Source organism: Gracilinanus agilis, chromosome 2 (genome assembly GCF_016433145.1).
Source record: "Gracilinanus agilis isolate LMUSP501 chromosome 2, AgileGrace, whole genome shotgun sequence".
Taxonomy (NCBI): domain Eukaryota; kingdom Metazoa; phylum Chordata; class Mammalia; order Didelphimorphia; family Didelphidae; genus Gracilinanus; species Gracilinanus agilis.
In genome coordinates, this window is record NC_058131.1 from 129197988 (window position 1) to 129224716 (window position 26729).

A 26729-nucleotide genomic window follows, 5' to 3' on the forward strand; every position below is an offset into this window, starting at 1 on the left:
TTAGTAATAATAAGGTTAGTAAGCCAGACTGTCAGTTATAATTCTCTTGAACTTAGTGTGAGAAGAGAACTAAAATTTTTTTTAAAAAATCTCTATATCCCATGAGCCATCCCACAAAGAAATGGAGAAGCTATCATATTTTGAACTTATTTTCTGTCTTAGAATCAATATGTATTGGTTCTAAGGCCAAGGTAAGAAGAGTGATAAGGGCTAGGCAACTAGGGGTAAATAAGTGACTTGCCCAGCATCACAGAGCTAGGAAATGTCTGAGGTCAGATTTGAACACAGGACCTTCCTTCTCTAAGCCTGGCTCTCAATCCACTGAGCCATTACACTGCCCCCTGGAAACTGTCTTGATAATTAAGTTTAGCTTTGAAAACTCATGTGTGTGTGTGTGTGTGTGTGTGTGTGTGTGTGTGTGTGTGTGTGTGTCCAATATCCATCAGTGGATTAAAGAAAGAACCTACAAAATCATTCACCATTTTTTTCCTCTGACACTTTCTAATGTCACATAACTATTTGCCAATTTGTTAAATCAAAATTCCAAGGGATTATTCTACAAGAGGAGTTTGACGTTAGGTGTTGGTAAAGGGACCGTTTTTGAGGGACGGAGAGTATTATTTGATATTATAGAATTAGATCTGGGAGAGGTCTTAGACATTAACTAGCTCAAACCCTTCATTTTACAAATTAAATAACTGAAAATTAGAGTTGAAGTGATATCCAATGGGTTTCAGAGCAAGGGTTTGTACCTACATTTTCCAATTCCAAATCAAACATGCTTCCACACTACCTCAATTCATTTTTAGAGTCCTGTTTCTTTTTTCTTCTTTGTTCATTCTGTAAGCATTATTATTGTTTTGATGAAGATGATAATTAGCTTCCTCATCTCTCCCCCTCTAATTCATTCTTCCTAGTTTCTGGCAAGTTATGAACAATACCAGGGGCTAGTCTAGAGAAGGCTAGTTCAACTATTTCATATTGTTGACAACAAATTAACTTCTCTTTGTGTATGCTAGAATTTAGTCCCACAGAATAATTTGTTTACAACATAGCTATCGCACTCCTAGCACAGCTTGCACCAACCACTCCATAGTCAGGGAGGGACTGGGGGAGGAGATTACCCATTGTTTTTCAGTCATAGTTGGCAGAGAGCATTCATTACTGGCCAACTGTATAAAGAAGGCACATTTCTCTCTGTTCTAATACATCTTAGGGAGAGAAATCAGACTATGTTTGGAATCCTCAATTTCTTCCTCTTCTTATTTGCTACCTCTATGGCATTAGGGCTAATAAATGGCTGGAGTTACCTGGTCTGGGTAACTCCTCTTCTGGGACTGCTGCCATTCTGGAGAAAAATAGCATTCTTTGGAACATCTGATAAGAGAATCGATGTGGCTGGAAGAGCAGTACTTATCACTGGCTGTGATGCTGGCTTTGGGCATTCCCTGGCTTTGAGACTGTTCAATCTTGGCTTCACTGTGTTTGCTACTTGCCTTTTTCCAGATGGGGAAGGGGCACAACATCTGCGTCAGGAAGCAGGATCTAGCCGTCGTCTCCATGTTCTCAAACTTGATGTCACTCAGGATCAAGACGTGGCTGAAGCTAAAGACTTCGTCCTGAAGAATATGCCTGAAAATGGTAAAATATTTTCCTTACTTCAGTTAGAAGTCACTTACTCAGCTATTCCATGTTCCCAGTCCACGGTGACAGCTGATACCTATCCTTACAAATACTTTGCACCCAGGTAGCATTTGCTCTACAGCAGAGTGAAGATTAATGTCTGGGTCCCGGGTTTCAAGGAAAATGAGGGGTGGAGAAGAGAGTAGTTTCGAAGAATGCAACCTCGTATCAGCACTGTCTCGTAGAATTTCCCCCACTCTGAAGTTTACAGTCATCTTGTCTATAGGGGGAACAGAAAGAGTTGCCTACCATGACAGAAATTTTCTTTCTCTTCCTGAGCCTTCTACATGCCAGATTTCTTATTTCTCTTTACACTTCTCTGAAGAGGAAGGAGTGTTTCCTTTTTTTGTTACTTCTATTCCCATTGCTTAGCATTATGTTTGACATACAATAGACACCTAATGTGTGTTGATTGATGTGAATTTGTGTCTAAAAACTCCCATACAATAATTTTCTCACAACAATCCTGTGAGGATATAACATTTTCCAGAACTAGTTGTGAGTGAATGATAATTAGAATGAAGACACTCCTTGTCCCCCTTTCTCTCTCCTCCCTCTTTCTCCTTCCCAAGTCCCATCAATTTCTGGTATGGTTCCAAATAGAATGGAGAACACTGGCTAATTTGGTAGATCTTAGAGTCCAAGGACTTGAAAAACAAGGTCATCAAGTCCAACTCCTTCATTTTACATATGAGAAAACTGAGGCACAGAGAGATCAAGAGATTTAATTAAATGCTTGCTGATTAGTGAGTTTTTGTCTAATAATATCATCTTACTCTGAGCATTTTCACTGGCTGTTCCTTATGCAGAGAATGTTCTCCCTCCTCATCTTTGCTTTCTGGTTTTTCTAGCTTCCTTCAAATTATAGCAAAAAGCTTACCTTCTAAAGGAAAGTTTTCCCAATTCCTCTTACTTCTAATGCTTTTCCTCTACAGATTTATCTCCTGTTTCTTTTATATATGATTTATCTGTACATAACTTTTTGCATGCTGTCTCTTTCATTACATTATGACCTCCTGAAGGGTAGGGACTATCTTTTTTTTTTTTTTTTTTTACATTTTTAAACCCTTAACTTCTGTGTATTGACTCCTACGTGGAAGAGTGGTTAGGGTGGGCAATGGGGGTCAAGTGACTTGCCCAGGGTCACACAGCTGGGAAGTGTCTGAGGCTGGATTTGAACCTAGGACCTCCCATCTCTAGGCCTGACTCTCAATCCACTGGGCTACCCAGCTGCCCCTAGGGACTATCTTTTGCCTTTATATTTTGTATTCCAAAAGCTTGCATGGTGATTGTTATATAGCAGATGCCTAATTGACTGACTGAATACATTTAGATAGCATCTTAGATCATAGATCATAGAATTTTAGATTTTAGAGCCAAAAGAAATATCTTTATTTTATAGATGGAGAGACTAAAGTGAAGAGAGATTAAGTGGTTTGACCAGAGGAGCACAACTTATAAGTATTTAAGGCAGGATTAGAACCCACATCTTTCTGATTCTATATCCCATGTTCCATTATATTGGGAGAGAGAATCCAGTGGAAATGATCTTACATTATTAGAGGTAGTCTGGACACTTAGTTTGAAAGGTAAAATTGACTAGGCATCTGTAGGTAAAGATTTATCAGAGTGATCTGTGGTAATCATTTTAAATTCGACTATTAACAGTTAAAAACATGACTAACCAAAGTTGCCCATTAAATGTGGAAGAAAAAAAGACACTGCATTTTGTTTTTAGCTTAATTATTTCCTTCACACTGACCCACTGGAATGCCCTGGTTAGTTGGCCAATGTCATTTGTTAATAAAGAAAGGAATATTTTTGTGTATTTGCAGAAATTATGAGCTCACCTCAACTGGAGCAGAATCTTTTTTACTTCTTTCATTGAACCAGTGGCTTATTCTGAGTTTCCTGTTATTCTTTCTCCAAACTTCTTTGTTATTCAGTCATCTTTTAGTCATGTCTGACACTTAATGATCTCAGATAGGGAAACTGAGGCAAATAGCATTAAGTGACTTACCCAGGATCACACACTGTCTGAGGCTGGATTTGAACTTAGGACTTTCTACGTTCGGGTCAGGTACTTTAACCACTGTGAACAGAAGTGGTTCTGGACAAATCATTTTACCCTGTTTGCTTCCATTTCTTCATCTACAAAATAAACTGGAGAAGGAAATGGCAAACTGCTCCAGCATCTTTGCCAAGAAAACATCAAAAAGTGTCACAAAGAGTTAGATATGACTAAACCACAACAAACAATCGTTTTATGGGACCCATCAACATCTTGCAGACCTAGCTAGTAGACCTGAGTTAGTAGATTTCTTGGTACTTAGAAGAATTTGTTAGGGAGATAAAATCCAAGAATAGTCAAAGTTGGACAATAAAGATGGGGAAATGCAATGAGCAATTATGCAAAATGGGGAAGTAATAGAGAGTAGGGTCAATTATGGAATAAATTATTAAATGGTATGGAATAATTTCACTGTCCTCACTCATGTGGCAGCTGTTTCAAAAACTTGAATAAAATCAAGGTAGATAGAGTATTACTTTTTACAGGAAAGTCAGAATATATCTAATAGTATTATTTTGAGTGATAATTATTCACTTCCTAAATCATTTTTGTAATAACTAATATTCTTAAAAAATAAATATTTGATCCTAGGTCTCTGGGGTCTAGTAAACAATGCAGGAATAGCACTGTGTGGGCCAATGGAATGGATATCTTTTGATGAATGTAAAAAAGTTATAGATGTCAACATTTTGGGGAGCATCCGGACAACCCTAAAATTTCTTCCTCTAATAAAAAAGAGTCAAGGTGAGTCTCATATTTTCACTATTGTCAAATAATGGATCATAGTAGGGACAATGGATGATATAAGGTTAATTAAACATTTATATTCCACACTATAAGAGAAGCGAAATGGCAAAAATATAAGACTCCAAGATCTGCCTACATTGACCTAATATTGAATGATAAAAGTTACAGAACATAAGAGAGGAATGATTTCATGTTGAGCTTACTCTTTCAGATGTAGTAACATGAATGATAACTCAACTCTTATTTAATCATTGAAACAAAATACTTCTTTTGTGACATACAGAAATGGGCAGCTATTTTCTGTAGGTACAAAATAGCAGTTTGCCACTTTGGAACTCAGAACCTGTCAAAGCAGCCCAGGGCATGTGCCAAAGTGACAGTTATGGACAGGGTATAAATTGAGATCCACAAACCTCTGAGGGTTCATTCTCTCTTCTCCTTCGGTTATGTCACGGAAATTTACCCACTGCCTCAATTTAAACAATTTAGATAAATAGAGTCAAAAGCCAAATTTCTCCAAGTCAAGGTAGAATTTTAGAGTTTATTGGAAGCGGGCCAAGTCTTCCATATAAACCCGGACACTGTGTGCCAATTACAGAGTTAGAAACCAGCAGACGACAAAGGCTCGGCAGCAGAGACCTGGGTTTTATACCAAGACAATGACAAAGTGAATATTTCCAAACAAGGATGATGACTTTATCACAAGATGTAGCATCAGGTTGACTCTTTTGGAAACTGTTATCCAGCTACAAAACTGATTGGCTAGTTCATTAAGGGAAAATCCATATTAGTCTCAAAGACAATACCCTTATTAAGAAATACTGATGACCATTATCTCAGGGCTCATCTGATCTGTTGGGCAGATGGCTATTTCCAAATAGGAAAGGGTGAGCATTCTTGCATCATATCAGAATATGATGCAGCATTCCAGGACCTGAAACTCATATGCTCAGGATCTTATGATAGAAGGGAAATATGACTTAGGGAGGGGTTGAAAACTCCCTTAGAAGCAGTTTTATGCTTTAGTTAGAGATCCTTATAAAATCATGAATTCTACTAATTGTAATTAAGATTATAGTGGAATTATACTAATCACTTTAGAATCACAATATTGATTAGATTTAAACTTATCACTATCACTAAAATCTAATCAAGTATAAGGGGTTAGGGGGTTTATCTTCCCAACATTATCCCTCCTCTGATCCAAAGAAAACTGCTACTAGTTTTCTGCAGGATCATTCACAATCTAAAACCAATGCAACATTCTATATGACAATGTCGAAAGGCACACTTATTTTAGTACATGGGAGATTGATTATGCATTAGTAAGTTTCAATAATAGAATAGAATTAATATAACATAATAAATATAATATAATATAACACTAACATAACATAACACAGCTCAACACAACACAACATAACACAACACAACACAACACAACACAACATAATATAATATAATATAATATAATATAGTATAGTATAGTATAGTATAGTACAGTGCAGTACAGTACAATACAATAAAATATAATAATATAATCCTACAGTCAACACACTTTGCAGCATTCAGGTTTCATGATGTCTTCTTTCTTCTAACATAATAAATCTGTCCCATCCACTATGTTAGTCGATCCACTCCATGAATTTAATCTCTATGTAAGTCACCATCCAGTCCTTGACTAGCTGAATCTGTGAACCTCTTGTGGAACCAATACAAAAGGGGCCAAATGCAGCACCATAATAGAAAAATTCCACTATGCATTCCCAGATGATTCCTTGCTCAAAAATCTCATCTGTGGCAGGAAAGAAATGCCTCCTTGCAATGTCTAAGTCAATCACCGTGTTTTACAAANATAGGAAATTTATAGATAGGACTTATTATAGGTAGTATAAGAGCAGACCCAGCAAAATCTGGCAGAAGCTGGACAAAATTATATAATGTATAACATAACACAACACAACACAACACAACACAACACAACACAACATAATATAATATAATATAATATAATATAATATAGTATAGTATAGTATAGTACAGTACAGTACAGTACAATACAATAAAATATAATAATATAATCCTACAGTCAACACACTTTGCAGCATTCAGGTTTCATGATGTCTTCTTTCTTCTAACATAATAAATCTGTCCTATCCACTATGTTAGTCGATCCACTCCATGAATTTAATCTCTATGTAAGTCACCATCCAGTCCTTGACTAGCTGAATCTGTGAACCTCTTGTGGAACCAATACAAAAGGGGCCAAATGCAGCACCATAATAGAAAAATTCCACTATGCGTTCCCAGATGATTCCTTGCTCAAAAATCTCATCTGTGGCAGGAAAGAAATGCCTCCTTGCAATGTCTAAGTCAATCACCGTGTTTTACAAACAGATTCATAGTGGTCTTCAGCAGAGCACATGGCTGAATGTAGAGGCTTTAGTGATGTTACACCTGCAAGGAATTTCTCATCTGGACCCAATAAGTCATCAAAACCTTTCTGTCTAAGTTTGTAGTTCACAAAATCAGCCACAAGAGCAGGGACAGCACATTTTGAAAAATGACAATGATGACAATCAAGGAGAGATTAATAACAGGGGTGTCTTTGAATATCTTCAGAGGTCATAACCACTATGATCTCCTGATAGCTACACACCATGATACATCCTTCCTTTTCTTATACTCATAACATAGATTAGACATGTATGTGATTATTATGACTTGAAATCCACTGGGTAATCAGTGTTGTAATCTTTTCAGAAAAATAGATTCATATACAAGATCAGTAAGTACAGAGCTAGAAGAAATAGTTCCAATAGTGGGTTGGTATGTTTCAGGAGTCACCATATACTCATTCCAAGGTATCTATAGGAGGTTTCTAAGAGAAAGGACAAAGTCCATAGAATTTAAACATTATTAGATTAGAGTTCAAACAGTAAATACTCCTTTAGGACTTGCAAAATTGATCAGGATAACGTATACCATGCTTATACTTAGGACACTTCCAGGACTTACAGTAACAATAGTAAGCTCAACATAATTGTTAAATCCCAAGTGCTATAGATAGTGGTTGGTTCTTTTACCTACAGTGGCCAGTACTTCCTGAAAGTTGTGGAATATGTATGATGTATTACACTCCTTAAATAGGAATGGCAAAAAGGACTATAGCAGGTTTTAGCAGAATCTATGATGAATTTGAGAGGATCACTGTGTGCATAGTCAGAGAGGAATTCAGTTTTAATGTGATGTTTATTGTTGAATAATTCAGTCTAAGTGAAGAGTTTGTTGTTATTGAAATTTTCTTGTCCAATTTGTAAATTTCCACAATTTTTCTATCTAATTTTAATGTTCCTAATTTCCAAATTTCCAATTTCCAATTTTCCTTTCCAATTTCCAGTGTCAATTTTCAAATTTTCCTTTCCAGTTTCTAATTTCAATTTTCCATTTCAATTTTCCTTCCCATCCATTATCTGTCCTCTTAAGACTAGGGAACTTTGAGGAGGCAGAGTCTCATATAAGATGTAGAGTGACAAATAGATCTAAACCATTTTGGTAGGAAGTAGAATAGGCCTGAGCATTAAAGGAATAGCTAATTCCTGTATGACTATATGTACATTCTTCATGAGTGTCAACTGTGATCACCCATTGAGAAAAATAATTGTCTTTGATCTCAAAACAGTAGAAGGATAGTCCCTTCTTTTGACATTTTAACAAAGAATGATGACAAAGAAAAAATGGGGTGGTACAAAAAGACAGATGACACTTAAAGTCTTTTCCAAACTGGTTGAATAGGACTGGAACACTGAATATAGACAAAATCAGCAGACTGAAATGATGCAGTTCAAAATCAAAAGGGCCTGATCGAACAATAGTTTCCATTTGCTTCAATTCCTTTAACCTGTGTTGCAATTCCCTAATAATATACTTGACAATTGTCATATCACCTCAAGTATAGAAGTAACATTTCATAAGGAGAGATGTGACAATCTCCTCAAGGCCTTCTCCTCAAATGAAACAAAACCAAATGTAATATCTCAGGTCAATTTAGATGCAGTTCTTTACACAATTTGCCAATTAAGAGTTTAATTTCTTTGAATGACAAAGGGTGTAAACTTAGGGCAATAGTCCAAATTGGTATAAACTCTAAATAGCCAATCCTAGACAGAGGACCATATTGGGGAGCAATTTTCTTTATAAGAATCTTGGTAACAAAACTTCTACCCAATGAGTCAGGAGATCAATGATGACTAAACAATATTTCCATCAAGCAATTTTTGGGTATATTTATGAAATCAATTTGTAAAGTTTCAAATGGGAGATAGGTTAGAGGGTGATCACTGTATGCAACCTTTCTAAAGGCATGTTGATTAAAAGCCAAACATTCAGGACAACCAACTGTACTTTGAGAAGCTACTGTGATTCCAGGGGCTATCCAACATTTTATATTGTGTCCACATTACCCGTGCACTGAAGTGACCACCTGCATGTATTGCAAACACTTTTTAGGAAGAAATGGTTTGCATTCCTCACTACTTTTCCAGATCTCTGATACCTGTCTGACACCATACTGCTTAATCTAGATGTTCACTTCCTTGTCTTCATAGATGATTTCTGTCAAGTTTTCCTTTAGGGAGAACAGAGTCTTTACCTGTATCAGGCTTCTCCTCTGGAGCAGTCAACATGATGGTGTAGATTGAGCCAACCTTGGCTGTTAATTTAGCAGCTCAATCAGATCTTTCATTTCTTGTGGACACAGGATCATTCCTTTTCTTATATGCTGTGCAATGTAACAATTTTAAAAATAGGAATGGTGCAAAACGATGTTACCTGTGTGGGGCATTTGGCCATCTTATAAAATCATGCCACTACAAAAGGCAAATAAACTTTAACTAGAGGTATAATACCATCTCTGACAGGAGAGACAATAACACCAGAAAGCCCAATTATAACTCCAAATGGTCCAGAAAATCTAACAAGGCTAAGGATACAAAAAATCACGACCAATGTTGTATGATCACTCCTGTAAAAAATACAGTCAATCACCATCCCTTGACCAGATGGAGAAATACTTAAGACAAGGTGTGATACCAAAGCACTTATGAAGCCAGGTCTTGTTACTGACTGACCATGGTAGTGATGGAGATTGCCATTTAGAAAGAGGCAATATGGATGTTTCAAACAGACTGGGAAATGAAAAACATAAGTCTATTGCAAGCGGCACAGAAAATAGTGACATTACTGTTTCAGAAGATCAAGAATGATTAGATATAATGCAAATGAGTCAAGAAATTTTTGGGACCACATGTGATGATTATAAAAGGGGTCAGCTTACACATTCCACCTCATTAGGATTGTATGTGAAGCATAAGGATTGCACAGCAATTTGCAATGGCTTACTTACAGGAGCATTGCAATCCTGCTTGAAGACATCAAAATCACAAACTCTTTTCTTTATTCCAAGTACTAATCAAGAGGGTAGCTTGGATAAAGATAAAGACATAAGGGATTTACAATGTATTCACAAAGGAATATCATGTATAACCCAAGAGGAGTTGTGTCCCAAAGTGCTATACCATTCTCATGCTTTAGACATAAAAAATGCTAGTACAGCTAGAGAGACTGCTTCATGGAATCTTGAGGAAGACTTGGTCTCTGTAGAGCAGGACACTATGTTACTGAATGACATAAGTAACATAGGGGAACCATTAGTTACACATCTTAATCCTCAGGCTAAGGAATTCATACCCGAGGCTTGGGTGAGAGAGTCTCATGATCTAACATCTCAAGTAGCTAATGAGTTCTTTGGTAACATCAATGAGGACTGCTCAGTGACTGAAATGAGCAGAGAACAAACTTCAGTCATACAGACAGCAGGGCTAGGAAATGATCTCCAAATAGTCTTTGAGATAGGAGAAAATAACCTTGAAGAAGTGGATGGTGGAAATAATGACAGTACCTTGAAACCAGACACTACTGAAGGGGAAAGTTCTAGTCTTGAAGACTGTCAAACTCAAACCATCAGACTGGGAGAAACCTTTAGTGAAAAACCCATCTTTCCAACTCCCTGCTGGCTTCTTTCTGAACATTCCATGAGCTTAACTGAAGGCAGCTCAGTTGCCAGGACTACACTGAGCCCTTCTCAAGCTGAGAGGAGCTGTCTACTATATAGCTCAATATTCTATTTAGACTCTGACAGAGAAAGGACCTCAGAAGACTCTGAAAAGGTCTCTGATCTGTCTGCAAATGCTGACACTAGACATGAAGGAGTGCTTGATCAAGACCATGTGCTAGACAGGATCCAAACTCTAGGCACACTATCTGTTGAGGAATCCCAACTACCTCTAATCCCTATTAAGTCCAACAGTCATAGGGAACCCCTAATAAGTGTAAATATTGGGGGGAAGACCTATGATGCTCTTGTGGACACAGGGGCAACTTGTTCTTTATTAAGGCAGATTCCAGAAGGATGCATATATCAGGGAAGCTTGAGAATGTCCCAAAATTTAGAGCCAAAATGGTGAAATTGGGCCCTCTCACAATCAATCACACTTTCCTATTGATGCCATTGTGTCCTTCCAATCTCATTGGGAGGGATCTTTTATGCTGCCACCATTCAATGCCATCCAGATGGACAAATTTACCTCTATTTACCTGAGAGGTTCCTGAAACATCACCTAATTTTACTTTTAGACCCATTTGAGGAGGAACCAAATTACCAACATGAAAATAGTGAATATTGGGTTCCTGATAACATCCCTGATTACATTTGGGCTAAAAATTCCAATGACATTGGGAGAATTCTGTCTGCAGAGCCAGTGAGAATAGAGGTCAAGGAGGGAATACCATCACAAATTCCTCAATTCAAATTGAGCAAGGAACTACCGAAGGTGTGAGACCCATCATTGAGAGTCTCTTGGACCAAGGAATTTTAAGATACAGCTTCTCACAATATAATAGCCCTATCATGTCTGTGAAGAAAGAAAAATTGACTATTGATGGGCAGACTCAATGGCGACTGGTACAAGATCTAAGAGCTGTTAACAACAATGTTAGAAAGACTCATATAGTAGTTCCTAGTCCATCTCAGATTATAACAGCAATACCAAATACAGCTGAATGGTTCACCATCATAGATCTGTGCTCTGTGTATTTTTCTGTTCCTCTGCACAGAGAGCCAACAGTTGTTTGCCTTCTCCTGGCAAGGGAAATCCATCTTTTGAATGTGAATTCCCCAGGGTTTCATAGATTTGGCATCTGTCTTCTGCCAAATCTCACAGAGAGAACTTGAGTCAATCACCTTTGAAGACAGCAAGATGGTGCATTATGTGGATGACATCCTGCCAATGTCACCATCTGCTTCCATTTGTCAAAGAGATAGTGTACACCTACTTAAAGAACTAGGCAAATGAGGTTATAAGGTGTCCAGACAAAAACTTAAGTGGGTAAAAAGAAATGTGGAATATTTGGGATTCATCTTGGAAAAGGGCACTAGGTGTATCTCCCAAAAAAGGACACAGGACATACAGAAGTTGAGCTTGCCAAAAACCAAAAGGCAAATCAGGGCAATTATTGGAGTAATGAGCTTCTATAGGAACTGGATTCCAGGTTATGCTCTTATTGTGAAACCTTTAATAGAGCTGACCAGGAATGAAGTCACAGAGCTGTTGAAATTAAAGAAAGAGCATGCCATCAAAAATCTCAAAGTGCTAACTCTATCTGCTCCAGCCCTAGGCATATCCAATCATGACAAACCTTTTCTACTCTATGTGCATGAAGATAAAGGGATAGCCTCCAGTGTCCTCACACAAACATTTGGGAATACCCTTAGACCTATAGCATTCTATAGCTCAAAATTAGATCCAGTTGTCTGCGGAATGCCAAGTTGTCTGAGAGCTATCGCTGATGTAGCCATCGTGGTGAGAAAATCTGCTTCATTTGTATTATGGGGTGAGCTGAGACTATATTCCCCACACCAAATGGAATCTACACTGAGGAATACTACTCTACAAGCTTTCACTTCCCAAATGTTAGCACAATACCAAGCAATCCTGTTGGCTAATGAGAACGCATCATTTCACCAGTGCACGCATATAAATCCTGCCACTCTGATTCCTGGTCTTCCATTAGAAGGCTTTACACAACTGTGAAGATGCACTAGACATCGTGCACAAAACTAGGGAAGACTTATATGATACACCTATGGATAATCCCAAAATGACATACTACACAGATGGTTCATCATACATGGCAGATGGACAGAGGTTTACTGGTGCAGTGGTAGTGACAGATATAGAGACACTGGGATACTGATCTCTTACATCTACGATGAGTGCTCAAGGGGCAGAGTTGCTAGGTTTGACACATGCTCTCCAATTATCAAAAGACAAAAGAGTGAACATATTTACTGACTCTAAATATGCTTTTGGAGTAGTTCATCATTCCGGGGAACTCTGGAAAAATCATGGCTTTATAATATCCAATGGCAAGCAGATTGCATATGGTAAAATCATAAATGAGCTATTATAAGTGCTCCAATTACCATCCCAAGTTTTTGTAATCTATTGCCGAGGGCATAGTAAAATTCAAGGGCCAATAGAATCAGGGAATAGAAGGGTCAACATCACAGCCAAATTTGGGGCAAAGTATGAACCAATTTCAATCCTGAACTTATCCTTAGTGGATGAAGTTGATCTAAGAAATGTGTACTCTCCACGGGAAGTGAAGCATCGGAAAAAACACCTTGGTGCATACTTAGCTAATGGAGTTTGGCTGGCTGCAAATGGAAAACCTATTTTGCCAAAATCCCTGTATTCTACTTTCTGCAATGCTCTACATCAAAAGGGTCATTATAGAACTTTGGGTTTGGTGGATTCAATACGAAAATACTGGATTTAATAAATGAATGTGGAATGAGAGTTTGCCAGAGGTGAACAATTTGTATGCAATACAATGAAGCTATAACAAAAGTACATAGCTTAGGAGGCAAACAATTAGCCTACATATCTTTTGAGTGCATACAAATTGATTATATAACCATGCCTAGATGCCAAGGGTATAGGTATGCATTAGTGATTGTTGATAGGTTAACTAAGTGGCCAGAAGCATTCCCAGCTAGATGCAATACAACAGATTTTATAGTTAAGATCCTACTGAGGGAACTAATTCCAAGGTTCTCTATACCTCTACAAATTGAGTCTGACTGTGGCTCACACTTTGCACACCATCTTTTAAACAACATATACAAGGCTCTAGGGATAAAACAATGTTTACACTCCGTATTTTTGACCTCAATCCATAGGGCAAATTGAACATGTGAACAAATCTTTGAAAACCCTAGTCGCAAAGATTTGTGTGGAATTGCATTTGAAATGGCTGGATGCATTACCTATGGCATTGTTCCATCTTGGATACCAACCCAACAGCATCATTCATTTATCACCTTTTGAGTTATTATATGGACAACTACCATGGCATGGGAAGTCACCTCAGAGCATCCATAACCTATGACATCTGGGTATGGAATGCAAACTCTATGAGTATATCAAGTTGCTAAAAGAGCATTTAGATCAATTGCATAGGTTGGCTTTCATATAGCAGAGAGTACAATTTGATTTTAATTTGCATAACTTTCAACCAGGTGATTATGTATATACCAGAAATTTCAACAGAAAATCTGTATTGGATCCTAAGTGGCATGGACCATTCCAAATTATTCTGGTAACTCCTACAGCGGTCAAAATTAAGGGGAGAGAACCATCGTTTCATGTCACACATGTCAAGTCAGCTAAGGAAATGCCTCAACATCAAGACCCAGTCACAGTACAGCAGCTAATAGACCAATCAATATCAGCACAGCAGTCTATAAATCAATCAGTCTCAGTACAGCAGCTAGTAGATCAATCAATACCAGAACAGCTAAAAGATCAAATAGTCTCAGATATCCATCAACTAGAAACACAATCCATGTCAGAATATCAGCTATCAGAAGATCAAGTAATTTCAGAAGATTTATAATGAGAAGTTCAAACACTTTCAGACCTAGATAGTGACATCGATGATTAATGTAAGAAATAACATCATAACAGCAAATGGACTTATATTGACTTTATCTTAATTTTTAAGGAAGAAAAGCAAACAAGAAGAAAGTTTTTTTATGGACACACAAAATTGTTTCAACACAAGTCAACACAACCACACAAGAGTTCCAGCTGAAGTTGACAAGCACGTTTGGTAACATCTGAAAGCAGTACAGATGAAGCAATGAGGGCTTTACAGATCTTCACAAGGACACCAACATCAAGGACTACACAATGGACATTGAACTGTCTGCGCAATCTGTGTGACTTTATGCAACAGTGTCATGAAGAGGAGTTCATCAGATCAAAAATGGAACATTAGGTTTGAGGAGTGTGCATCACATGCTCAGAGAATTCTCACTACATTCAGTCATTAGAATACATCCAACATTACATGGCTGTTTAACAGAAGAGTTCTAAAGGAGGGTGAGTATGAGACACCATACCACTTGACTAGGTCATAATTTAAACACTTAAAACATTACTTACTTTACATGTACATATATGTAAATAATAACACACACACATAAGAGGGAAAGAGTAGTCTTAGAGTTTTCTCTTACCTTGGCTCTGACCCTTTACTAGCTTAAACATCCTATACTTTTCAAAGCACTGTATATATGTATATAGTTGACTATTAACCCTTAGTAATAGATCTACTAACCTACAGGGACAGTAGTTAGTTTTGTTTAAGATAGCTTAGGGACAGGAATTCTTAATATTGTACATAGCTTAAAAATTTAGTGTAACTTTGTTATCTTAGGTACTGCTAGGATTACTAACATACTAATATTTTAACATAGGATTAAGTTTACTACATCATAATGTTATTAATACATAGTAAATTTGCATAGGTCTTTAGAATGTTGCTAGGAATTGTTTTATTTGTTGTTATATTTTTGATTCATAGTGCATGAAGATGGAAAGTTTCATATTTTAGAGTTTTATTACTGTGTGTTTAGAATTAGCAATAGTTCATAGTTTGAATGTGTTATCTTGTTACTATGTTTAACCATTTTTTTTTCTTTTCTGTTCAATTTCTATAAATCTCAAACCCCATTTCTTTCCTTAAATGTTTTCCTGTTACCTGTCTTAGTTTAGATTAGAATAGGACTAGTCTAGGTATAGAAGATAGGACTTTTATTATTTTGGGAATAGATAAGGGGAATAGAGGAATGAGATATTTAGTTGAGTGTAGTATAGAAATTACATGCTAGTAATGATTTAATAAGGACATATGGAATACTGCAAGTTGCATATTCCCCAAAGAGAAAATGGGCTTCCTGTGATATACAGAAATGGGCTGCTATTTTCTGTAGGTACAAAATAGCAGTTTGCCACTTTGGAACTCAGAACCTGTCAAAGCAGCCCAGGGCATGTGCCAAGGTGACAGTTGTGGACAGGGTATAAATTGAGGTCCACAAACCCCTGAGAGTTCATTCTCCTTGGGTTAGGGAGGCAGGAGGTGACAGACTGGGCCACTGGAAGTGGGAGTTTGATTAGGCAGGCAGGTAGGGTCAACCTTTATTGCTAACCAAATCAAACACCTTTATTGGCATAGCCAACAAGCTTTATATTTAAGCAAGATTATACAGCTAACTTCAAGAATACAATTGCATCTGACCCAGGGCTTGGTAGTCCTGGGTTCAGCAACAAACAACTACAGAGTCAGAAGGAGACCACCAAAGTCTTTGTACTTTGCTCCTTAGGGAACAACTTGAGCTTAAATATTTATTAGATTTCAATACTTAGGCAAGATCATTCAGGGTTTCCATCACCCACTCTCCTTCTCCTTTTTACATACCCTCAGTTTATCAAATAAACCCAGTTTGATCTCAAAGCCTATAGTAGTCTTTGAAAGGCAACAACTTACATTTGTTGACAGTATTTAAATTGGTGTAGTCAGATCCTGGTAACATCTCTAACTGGCTATAACCATTTCCAAGCCAGTGCTAACCATTCAATATAAATAAAGGTTTCAAGAACCAACATTCTACTTCCTGGTTACTTCTACCCAACTGACTGGCAACACTGGTTTCTAAGGCTTGTGGTTAGCAAGATAATTCTCAGTCTTAAAGGAGGATTAGCCCAGCTGGTGTGGGGAACAAATCTTATTCTCACATCTAGCAGTGCATAGGGCTTCTCCTTGAGCTAACCCCACTACCATTCCTTAGCCCCCTACTTCTCATAACACTTTTCACATCTTAGCCTGGAAGAAATTCTATTTATTAAAATATGTGACCAGCTCTGACAATGAAAGTTAGGAAATAACTAGTCAGTTTGATCTCTTATCCCCTAATCAAGTGAATGAATGAATAAATCCTGGACAGTCATATAATATGTATTCACAAAGTCTGCATTAATAACTTCTAGTAGTCACCAAGAAGAAAGAGATTTATCTACTAATTAGGTTTTGGTGGTGGTAAGAGAGAACATTCTTTGTAGTTGTTAAGGCCAAAGAAAATGTATAAGTCAACAGACTAATTGGAACCTCTCTAATCCAGGATTCTGATATAGGAAAAATATATACAAAATAAATTCTTGCAATCCCCCCTCTGAAACCGAGGTACAGTTTCCTCAATGAATCATCCCAATATGATACTTATAAATATCAAGACTGACTCACCATGATACAAAAGAATCTGGTGGTACTCTACATTTCATGGAGGGTCTAACTGTAATATTTGTGTGTTTCTTAAAATGATGTTTAAAATGATGGTTAGATGCATTGATAGAAACTCATCAAAGAGACACTCCTCTTTTGTAATATGGATCTTACTGACAAAATAACAGTGCATGGGGAAAACATGAAAGGGCTAGGTGATCCAACCCCCACTGTTCAATCTCTTTGTCCAAGGCCTCAAAGTCTTTTGATACAAATATCTGATTTCTGGGGATATTTTCTATTGCTATCACCTTCCCATTCTTGGATGTTTTAGAATCATGGTCTATGGAACTGTTACTCTGGCAGATCTCCTTTTTCTAGTCTGGGTAATTGTTAATATCTTTCTCTCGAATTGCTTAAAAAAATCTTAATTCAATTTAATACAATCTCTAAAATTTTGCATTGCCAATAGCTTGGTAACAGAATGAGAGCTAATTCAAACCTTAGCATTCTAATCTTATTACTCTGAAAGATATCCAATTACAAACCTTTTCTCTAAAGAATATGCATTTTCTATACATCTTGTTGCTCTCTGCTTCTTTCTAAACCAGGTACTTGCTTTGGAAAATTGCCAGTATCAGAGTGAAAGGAAATTCAAAAGAACCTATGAAGATTTAAGCTTTAGGGTTAATTTTTCTAGTTTAAAATTTTGATACATACTTGATTTCTACGATTTAGTGTTAGAACATGCTCAATGCCTTAGAAACAATTGTATCTGGCATGTGTAATTATCTGATCTTTCTACATTCTGTTAAACTATTTTTTCTTTCTATTCCACTCTAAGTATTTATTATTATTTATTAAATTATCAGTTATTTACTTTCATGAGGGAAGCCAATAAGAGAATAGATAAAAATCTGAGACTCCTCTTTTGACCCCTTTTGTGTTGCTTGTGATTTCTTGTTGAAAAGTATTGTGGCCTTATTGTAAAGCTTTAAGTTCCTAGCTAACCAGAAGTTAAAAGGGTTAACACTGTTCCCCTTTGTCCAGAAATGCAGCTGCCTGGTACAGCCAAGGCCAAAACCTTAGCAGGGTCAATTCAACCTTGAAAAAAATATTCCCCGACTTGGCTTTCTGATAAGAACCTAGTCAAAATCCAGCCTTGGCCTTGGTCTGTTCTGAAGCCAGTGAGACTTTTTTGTTTTGATATGACATAATTTGTAACTTCTTCACATCTGTGAAGTTTTTTGTGGGGGTTCTTCTGTGTGAAATGAGTCTTGAAATATATACAATAAACTCCATGCTCCTGGAGTCAGAGCTGGAAACATGAGCTAAAAGACAACTCCCGTGTCCTGTTATTTCCTTATCCACTAAACTATCCTTATCAGATTATCTGAGATGATAAAAAGATCTCAAGACTTTCATTTTCTCAAACTTTAATCTTCTCAATTCCCTCATGAAGATGCGATTCTGCTAAGAATCTTATCCTATTAATAAGCCATAGTTGATAATACTTTTTGCAACCATGCAGCTTTTATTCCCTAAGCTTGTGGGCTATAAAAATGAATATACCCAAAAGATGTTTTACCTTCCATCTGTAACAATAGATTTGGGATAGGATTCATTAAAAAAAAATCTAGGTGAATTATTCTACATTCTATCAAATAAGCTATCTATAGTACAATATATTGTTATTGCTCATGCTCAATAAATAAGACATTACACTCAGAGAGAGTAATATACTTAGATCTTCTAAATCCTTGTAAAATCTGCTTACATTACAGAATATACCCTAAACACAAGTGTTAGTTTTACAAAAAAAAGTCTAAAATAGAATTAGATTTCATGTAGAGATAACAAAAGAGACCATAAATCATTAGTCTCTAAGACAAGTAAATGCACAAATTCTTCTAACACAAAATAGAATATAGAATATAGAAAATATTACTAATATAACATTATTAAACAATGGAATTATATCCTGGTTTTACATTTCCCCAAATCATTGTCTTACTATTCCTATAACATTCTGAGATATTTGAAGGATTTTAAAGATTTGATGACAGATAACAAAGTCAAATACTTATGTTTTTAGTTGTGTCAGAGGGTATTAAAAGAATTACAATTTTAGGTTTAATAACTTTTATCTTGCAAACTAGTAGTTTTAATGTTATTCAGACTTAGTCAATTAGATAAAGATTTTAAATTGTTTTCCTATATTTCATTGATCAATTGCCCTGATTAATAGAAATTTGCTATGAGATGAAGAAACAGGGACATAATTAAAACAACATCAAATGTCCTTCAGACTAATTTGTACCTAAGGGCACAGAATGACTCAACACATATATGCCAGGAGAAAGTATCCTTAGCTTTGTTTGATTTCAGGGAAGAGTCATGATTAAGTTCCATACAGAGTCCCATTTCCATTTCTAGTGTGCCAAAGCCAGACTCAGGATTTAACCATAAAGGACACATTCCTTTTCAAAAGGAAGTATCATAATGGGGAAACTGATTTAAGAGAATTTCCTTTTTACCTTCTCAAAGTTGTTCCCTGAACTTTCCCAGGGGCAGTTCTTAGACTGCAAGAACATATGGTAATATCTCTCAATAAAGGAGTAGTGACTTTATGGAGGGTCAGATTTTCATACCTAAAATCAAAACTTCGAATAGTAGAAGATTAAAGTCCCCAACAGTTTTCTTCAAAAGCAAAATCTCCATCACTTACAGCTTAGGAAAAGAATATTGTTCATTTCCTCATGTATTAATAAAAATCAAGGTTTTCTATTAATCTGTACATATAAAAAATTGCAACCTGAACTTTATAGTGAATAATTCATTAAAAATGCAGTTTTTCTATATAGCAGTTATTAACAAATACAATTACAAGATTTTCCAAATAATTTGAACTGACATTTACTTATCAGGTAAGATTAATTCATAAAGTTCTCACTGTAACAGAGAGATAAATCCTAGGTCTTTCAAACTGCAGTATCCCAGTTTCATAATATATCTTAAGTAGGAAGGCTTAACAAACTTCATAGACAAAGATTCAAGAGTAATTTACTGGGCCCTTTTTATCCAGCAGTAAGTTATTAAATATCATTAATATTTCTTTAATTTAAAACAAAATTTTAAAAAAGGGGGCAGCTAGTGGTTCAATAGGTAGAGACCTAGGTCTAGAGAGGGGAGGTCCTTGGTTCAAATCTCACCTCAGACACTTCCAAGCTGAGAGATCCTGGGCAAGTCACTTAACCCTCCCTTGCCTAATCTTTACCCCCTGTGCCCGTCTTGAAACCAACACACAATGTGAGAGCATAAAAAGATCTTAAAAAAAAACCAAACAAAAAATACACCAAATTACAATTATAAAGATAACTCTTATTCAATAAATCAAGGAACTGATTGCATTTTGAAATTCCCCATAGATAGTGAATATATGATAGGTTTTTTAAAACTCTAGAAAAACATTGAACAATAGCTATAAATATATATGTATAATATGCTATGTGTGCTATAAATGCTTTTTATTTATGTTTGTATATTATTATAATTATATTTATGATATATCATAACTATAAATACCATAAATATATATAAAATACATCCAGATTGTAATTCCACTTCATAGAAAGTGGAAACAACTTCATAATTCACAATTAAACCATTTTATAAGATAAATTCCATTGAAGAAATAATAGTAGCAATAAAAATAGTTAAAATATATAGTGCTTGTCATATATCAAGCAGGGTATTATACATTTTAGCTGCTAGCATTTATTGTAAAATTATGTAGATTGGATGTTAACTCGAGCCTTCTCTGAATCCATGTATTTCCTAGAATTATCTTATAGAATTGTTTAATTATGTATTATTGAAGTTGTTCTCTATAGTGAATTTATCATTTGGAGCTATTTATCAATGCTGGTTTTTAAAGCTCTGGCTCCCTATAACCTCATTCTTATCTCCTTTCAAAGAGCAGTATCCCCAGGTTCTAGAAGGTTATCGGTCAGGTCAGTATTCTGACAGCATTAGTAATCTATATTTTAAAAGCTAAAATGACTAAGGAAACAAAAAATTTCACTTCATTGATATACATACTATATACGCTTTAATTTCTATAGTATTCCTTAGGTGGCTCTGATTCCACTCCAGTTTTATTTCCTACACTATTTTTCTCCTAAAATTCTCTTTTTCTTGAAGTTTTACAATTTTTAATTTATTTAAAACAGTTTTTAGTTTAATTTAATTTTTTAGTTTTATCCTTATTTTTTACAACAAATTTACACATAAATTTTCTAAATTTATATGATTCATGTTGTTTTCCTCCTTTTTTCCCTTCTCCCTCCCAGAGTTGACAAGCAATTCAATTTGGGTTGGACATGTATTATCATGCAAAACATATTAAATTTTTATTTTACTTTGAAATCTACACCCTTCACATTCTATCCATATCTCATACTATTATAATTTTAATAGATAAATGATATTACACAAAGTTATTAACTTAGTAAAAAAAAACTTACTTTCTTAGCTCTGCGATTAGATTTCCACTCAGGACTGTTATCATTATTCATCCAAAAGAATGTAACCATACTCTTATTTTCTTACTTGTTCCCATGGAAGCTGCTGGAAAGGAAGAGATTAATACTGGCTAGTGGTATAGAGATGGGATTTAGAAATGAGGAAAGAGTGAATTCAGAGATGCTGGCATGGCCAGAGGAGAAGGAAAAAAAAAAGACAAGTAAGAAGCAGAATTTGAGAGTTCCTCAACCTAGCTGACTGAATCTTTGGTGGGGTCTGTTCCACAGAGACTCTATTTTCAGCTCTCACATTAAAATCCTTTACCATAGTTTCCTATCTCAGCTATATGAGATAAAGCTTCTTTAATGTCAGATCATGGCTCATTGCTATTCCTTTCCCCTAGTGAGCAAAAAGTTTTTGCTGTTATTTATTATACTGACTTACAAGACAATTTTAACACACAGACAAACATACACGTTCATGTAGCAGGCAAACTTTTGACATCTTATTTTAAGTCTGCAGGGTTTTGAGTCTATTCCTAAATTTTGTTTAAATTTTGGGAAGAAGGGCCTCCCCCATCTGGAAGACCCTTTCCTCAAGAATTGATTTCTCTTGAAAGGATCACTTCCCCAAAGGGAAGTTTTTCATGAAAAGCCAGAAGCCTCCAAGAACTCCTGTAAATTTTAGGGAACCTGTTCCCAAAATGCCCTTTAGTTCATAAGTATATATAATACTCTGTATCTCCATCTCTCTCTTATTTTTCACAATCTAAAAACAGGTCAGGTGTCCAGGGCTATCTATGCCCAATCATTTTCATGAAAAAAAAAATAACAGATGCACACAAAAGACATATAATTCTTACCCACAGAGGATCTGATCATCATGAATGGGGTGGGGCCTCCACTAAATCTCCATTTTACTTATCAGAAAAGGAATCACTCCATGTGGAAGAAAACCTTTCCCTGGGCTGTCTTGGAGTAAAATTTTTTTTTTTTCTGGTAAGCAAAAGAAGGATTCAGGATCCCTTCATTTGTTCTCTATTACAATTAAAAATATTTAAGAAACTATTTTTTGGAAAAGAATATCAACTTAATGTTTAGGCTGGTATTTAACCTATAAATCAATAGGTGAATGATCCTCTCAATAAAGACAAAGAAATTTCTTCATGTAGATCTAGAAATACACTTTGGTTACCCATGAAGGCTCTCAATACCTCCCTAGCCCCATAAAGGATGGGGGCAGTCAAATATCTAGCAAGAATAGCTATATTCAGCAATCATGTTTATGGGGGCAGGAAACATAGTTTCGTATATACATATATCTTTTTTTCATATGATGCATTTTCTAAAGAGGGAGGAGAGGAAAGGTGGGAGTTAACTGAGTATTTTAAATGTAACAAAATAATTAATTAACTTTTTAAAAAGACTTGTAACAAGTTCCCTTAAAATTTTAAACTAACTCAGAGGGAAAACCACATTCCTGAGATTAATTTAGGCATGGAGAAATGTGATTTGAGAAATTATACAAAATGGGGCAATAATATAGAGTAGAGTCAATTACAGAAATGGACAAATCATTCTCTGGAGCATTCCTGCTGAGTTCAAGCAATTTTTATAGAGTAATACTGTGATGTGTTGGTAAACGTTTAACAACCAGGTCAGAGTGGGGTGCAGAAGGGATATGTATGGGCATATCTTTTAAATTTTATCTGCATTATTAACATTTCTTAAAATCTAGACAGGAAATAGAATAAGAGGGCTGGCTGATATGGAATTTCTCTTTTAAGTCCTTAACAATGAGCAATATAGTATCCTGTCCATAATAAGCACTTGGTAAATTTGCTGATTTGATTATGATAGATATGTTCTTTCTTTTAGGACGTCTAATCTTCATGTCTAGTATTAATGCATTCATAGAAATAGGAAATTGCTTCTATTGTTTGTCAAAAACTGCACTGGAAAAATGTGGTGATATGTTAAGGTATGAAGTAAAGAACTTTGGAGTTAAGGTAAGTAATTTCATGAATTTTTTTACCCATTAAAATAATCCCACAATTCAAATGATGATTCTCCAATATGGCTGAACATTTCTACTTTGGAAGTGGGTAGCCTTTCTATTTTCAAGGGAAAACTAGCCTGGAATATAACTTAGAGAGAGAGAGAGAGAGGAAACAATTGGACATTGCCCCGAAGGTTGCAGTGTCTCACACTAAGGATTGATGAATATGAAACATTTCACCCCACTAATCATGAACTCACATTGACTCATAGAATTGACACCTCTCTGGCTCTACACTTCTTCAGGTGGCTGATTCTATGAAACAATGTAGGAAAGAACACATTTGAATCTTGGGTGATGAGGAATTTTCCTATCAGTTTTTACTATTCAGTGCTTCATAAGTATCCTCTGAGATAGAGAAGAAAGACATTAATGCTCATTCTGGTTATCATTTAGAGAGAAAGTGGGTCAAAGGGGAATGGCTTCTACTCTTATAACTCAAAATCAACATAATCAACATTTATCTTGTGATTTAATACAAAATGCAAACATCAATAATTATGCTCTAGGCCAATTTGTTGTTAGATATTTCTGGAAGGGAAAAAATAATCCATTAAGGGTGCCAAAAGAAATGAAAAAGATACAAATGCTCTATTATAGTCACATCTGCCAAAAAGGATTTGATTAATTTAATATTTTAAAATATAGATTAGCGATGAACATTTCAACAAAGAGAATAATAGTAACTAAATAATTACTTAATTCCTTTCTTGACCACTAACCTCAATTATACTTAATAATTATATTAATATACTTAATAATTATAATTAAATGGGTTCTGGGAAGAAGCTAGCCCTGACAAAATCAATATTATCAAGGAGGTTATTTGAAATATGGATTTACATTCATTGTCATTAACAATGAACCTCTCTCTAAAGGAAATAAAAGCTTTGGAGAAAATAATTGGAAGGAGAGTAAATAACTTAGAAGGAAAAGAGGAAAACCTTAACCAAGTGATAGACAAGGCCAATGAGATAGTAATACATATTAAAAGAAAATTAAAAGAAGAAAATATAAGGTCTGATATAAAAAAGCCAACTGAATTGGATAATATATGGGGGGGGAGCAATTTAAAAAATCATTAGACTCCCTGATATCCTTGATAACAAAAAATGCTAGACACTATATTTTAAGAAATCATCAGTGAATATATCCCAGATCTATTAGATACAGATGGCAGAGTGAAGATAAAAAGACTCCACTAATCACTTCCTGAAGAAAACCCATCAAAGTTCCACGAATATTCTAGCTAAAATGGAAAGCTCACATGTGAAGTGGGAAAAGAATTCAGGACAGAGCAGTTCAATTGCTGAAGAAACACTGTCAGGGTCATTCAAGATTTAGAAACTGATACCAAAATGAAAGATATTGGAATTCATTATTCCAGGAGAGAAACAATATAGGCTTATAATAATTAAGAATAGTTTACTCTGCAAAGTGATATTATTCTATCATAATAGAGGAGAGGAGAATGAACTTTCAATGGAATACAAGATTTTCAAGTTTTCAGGCAATAGGGTCAAGAGAAATTTATAAAGGTAAATTTGTTTGAGCACCTGGAGGTGACTATATGCAGTTGTAGTGATAATATTTTAAAAAGGGAGAAAATAACAAGTGTCCTTTTGTTGTGGGGGACTATAGGTGAACCCCTGGGGTTTGGGATGGGTATCCTTTGCAAGAATGCAAGACTTCAAAATTTAGGTTAAAAATAAAAAAAAAGAGAAATTTGTTAATTTAGAAGGTAATGATGAAAGGTCAGGAGACAGGCTCAAATGTGTAGACTGCCTCCTCAAAGCGATGAATTCTGGGATTTTTATACTTTATTTACAGCAAGTGCTAAATGACTAAAGGAGAGTATGAATTCAGGCAAAAGGGGGGGGGATTGGTCTCCTGACTGGGGTCAGAGCAGTGTCATGTCCTGAAGACATAGGGTTTGGCTAGTCATAGTTTAGGGAGCAAGTAGATATCCTAGATTATAATAGATGATATTGAGACATAACCAAAATATGTATACCTATGTTCATCTCAAAACAGAGAGGAGAATTCTAAGGGGGATAATTTTCTCAAGGGTCTTTCTCTTTGATGGTCAGCATTAATAAGAATGCAAGGAAGCAAAGGAATTTTCCCTGCTTACAGTGCGACCTGAAGCACTTCTATAATTTGGGGGTACAAAGTCCCATGCCCCTTTCAGACTTTTAATATTTTCAGAGTATTGATAGATAAATAAGAAAAAAAAGCACCTGTGGAGAGATTGGTTTTCATTTGGAAGGTTTTAAGAGGAGAGAGAGAAGCAGGAGTATGAAGAATACACTAGTAAAGAAAAATGGAAGAAGGAAGTAGAATCTGCTATTTTTCCTAGTCATGAAAAGAATATACAAACATGGAAGTTATATCAAGAAGCATTTACTATTAACTAGTGTAAAATGGCTTCAAATGAACTTCTCTAATATTTGAAATAAGTGAAGGATGATTGAAAACACATTCAAAACAGTTTGGTATAGAAAACGATAAAACCCAATAGGGAAACACGTAGGAAATGCAGAGGGAAGAGGACAGAGAATAATTGTAAGCAAGATAAGCTTTCTCATCCTAGAGGGTTGGAGAATTAAAAAAAAAATAGAAAAGCAATTAGCCAGAATCCAACAGGGTGCCTCTTGTTTGTGGGAATGACTGAAGAAATTGTAGTGGTATTTGAATGTAATAGAATGTTATTGTGCCATGGGAAATGACAAAAAAAGATCATTTCAGAAAAATCTGAGATTCTTATAAAGGTTAAAGTAAGCAGAAGCAGAAAAACTTATATAAGGACAACACCTAATTTTTTAAACCAACTTTGAAAGACTACAAAATTCAAATTTATGCAATAACTAACCCCATCTCTAGAGGAACAATGATAAAACATGTTCCCTACTTCCTAAAAGAAAGGTAACATGCAAAAAGTGGCATATTTTTTTGGACTCGG

At 35.6% G+C, this 26729-nt stretch overlaps 1 protein-coding gene across 1 annotated transcript in view; it reads left to right on the forward strand.

Annotated features, from left to right (window-relative positions):
- The first annotated feature begins 1232 nt into the window (after positions 1 to 1232).
- LOC123234749 (short-chain dehydrogenase/reductase family 9C member 7-like) overlaps positions 1233 to 26729 on the forward strand; it is a 31244-nt gene continuing 5747 nt past the window's right edge. The window contains exons 1-4 of the mRNA XM_044660712.1: positions 1233 to 1641; positions 4346 to 4498; positions 21163 to 21198; positions 23587 to 23717. Of these exons, the coding sequence (XP_044516647.1) occupies positions 1233 to 1641; positions 4346 to 4498; positions 21163 to 21198; positions 23587 to 23717 (729 nt within the window). The remainder of the gene's footprint in view (positions 1642 to 4345; positions 4499 to 21162; positions 21199 to 23586; positions 23718 to 26729) is intronic.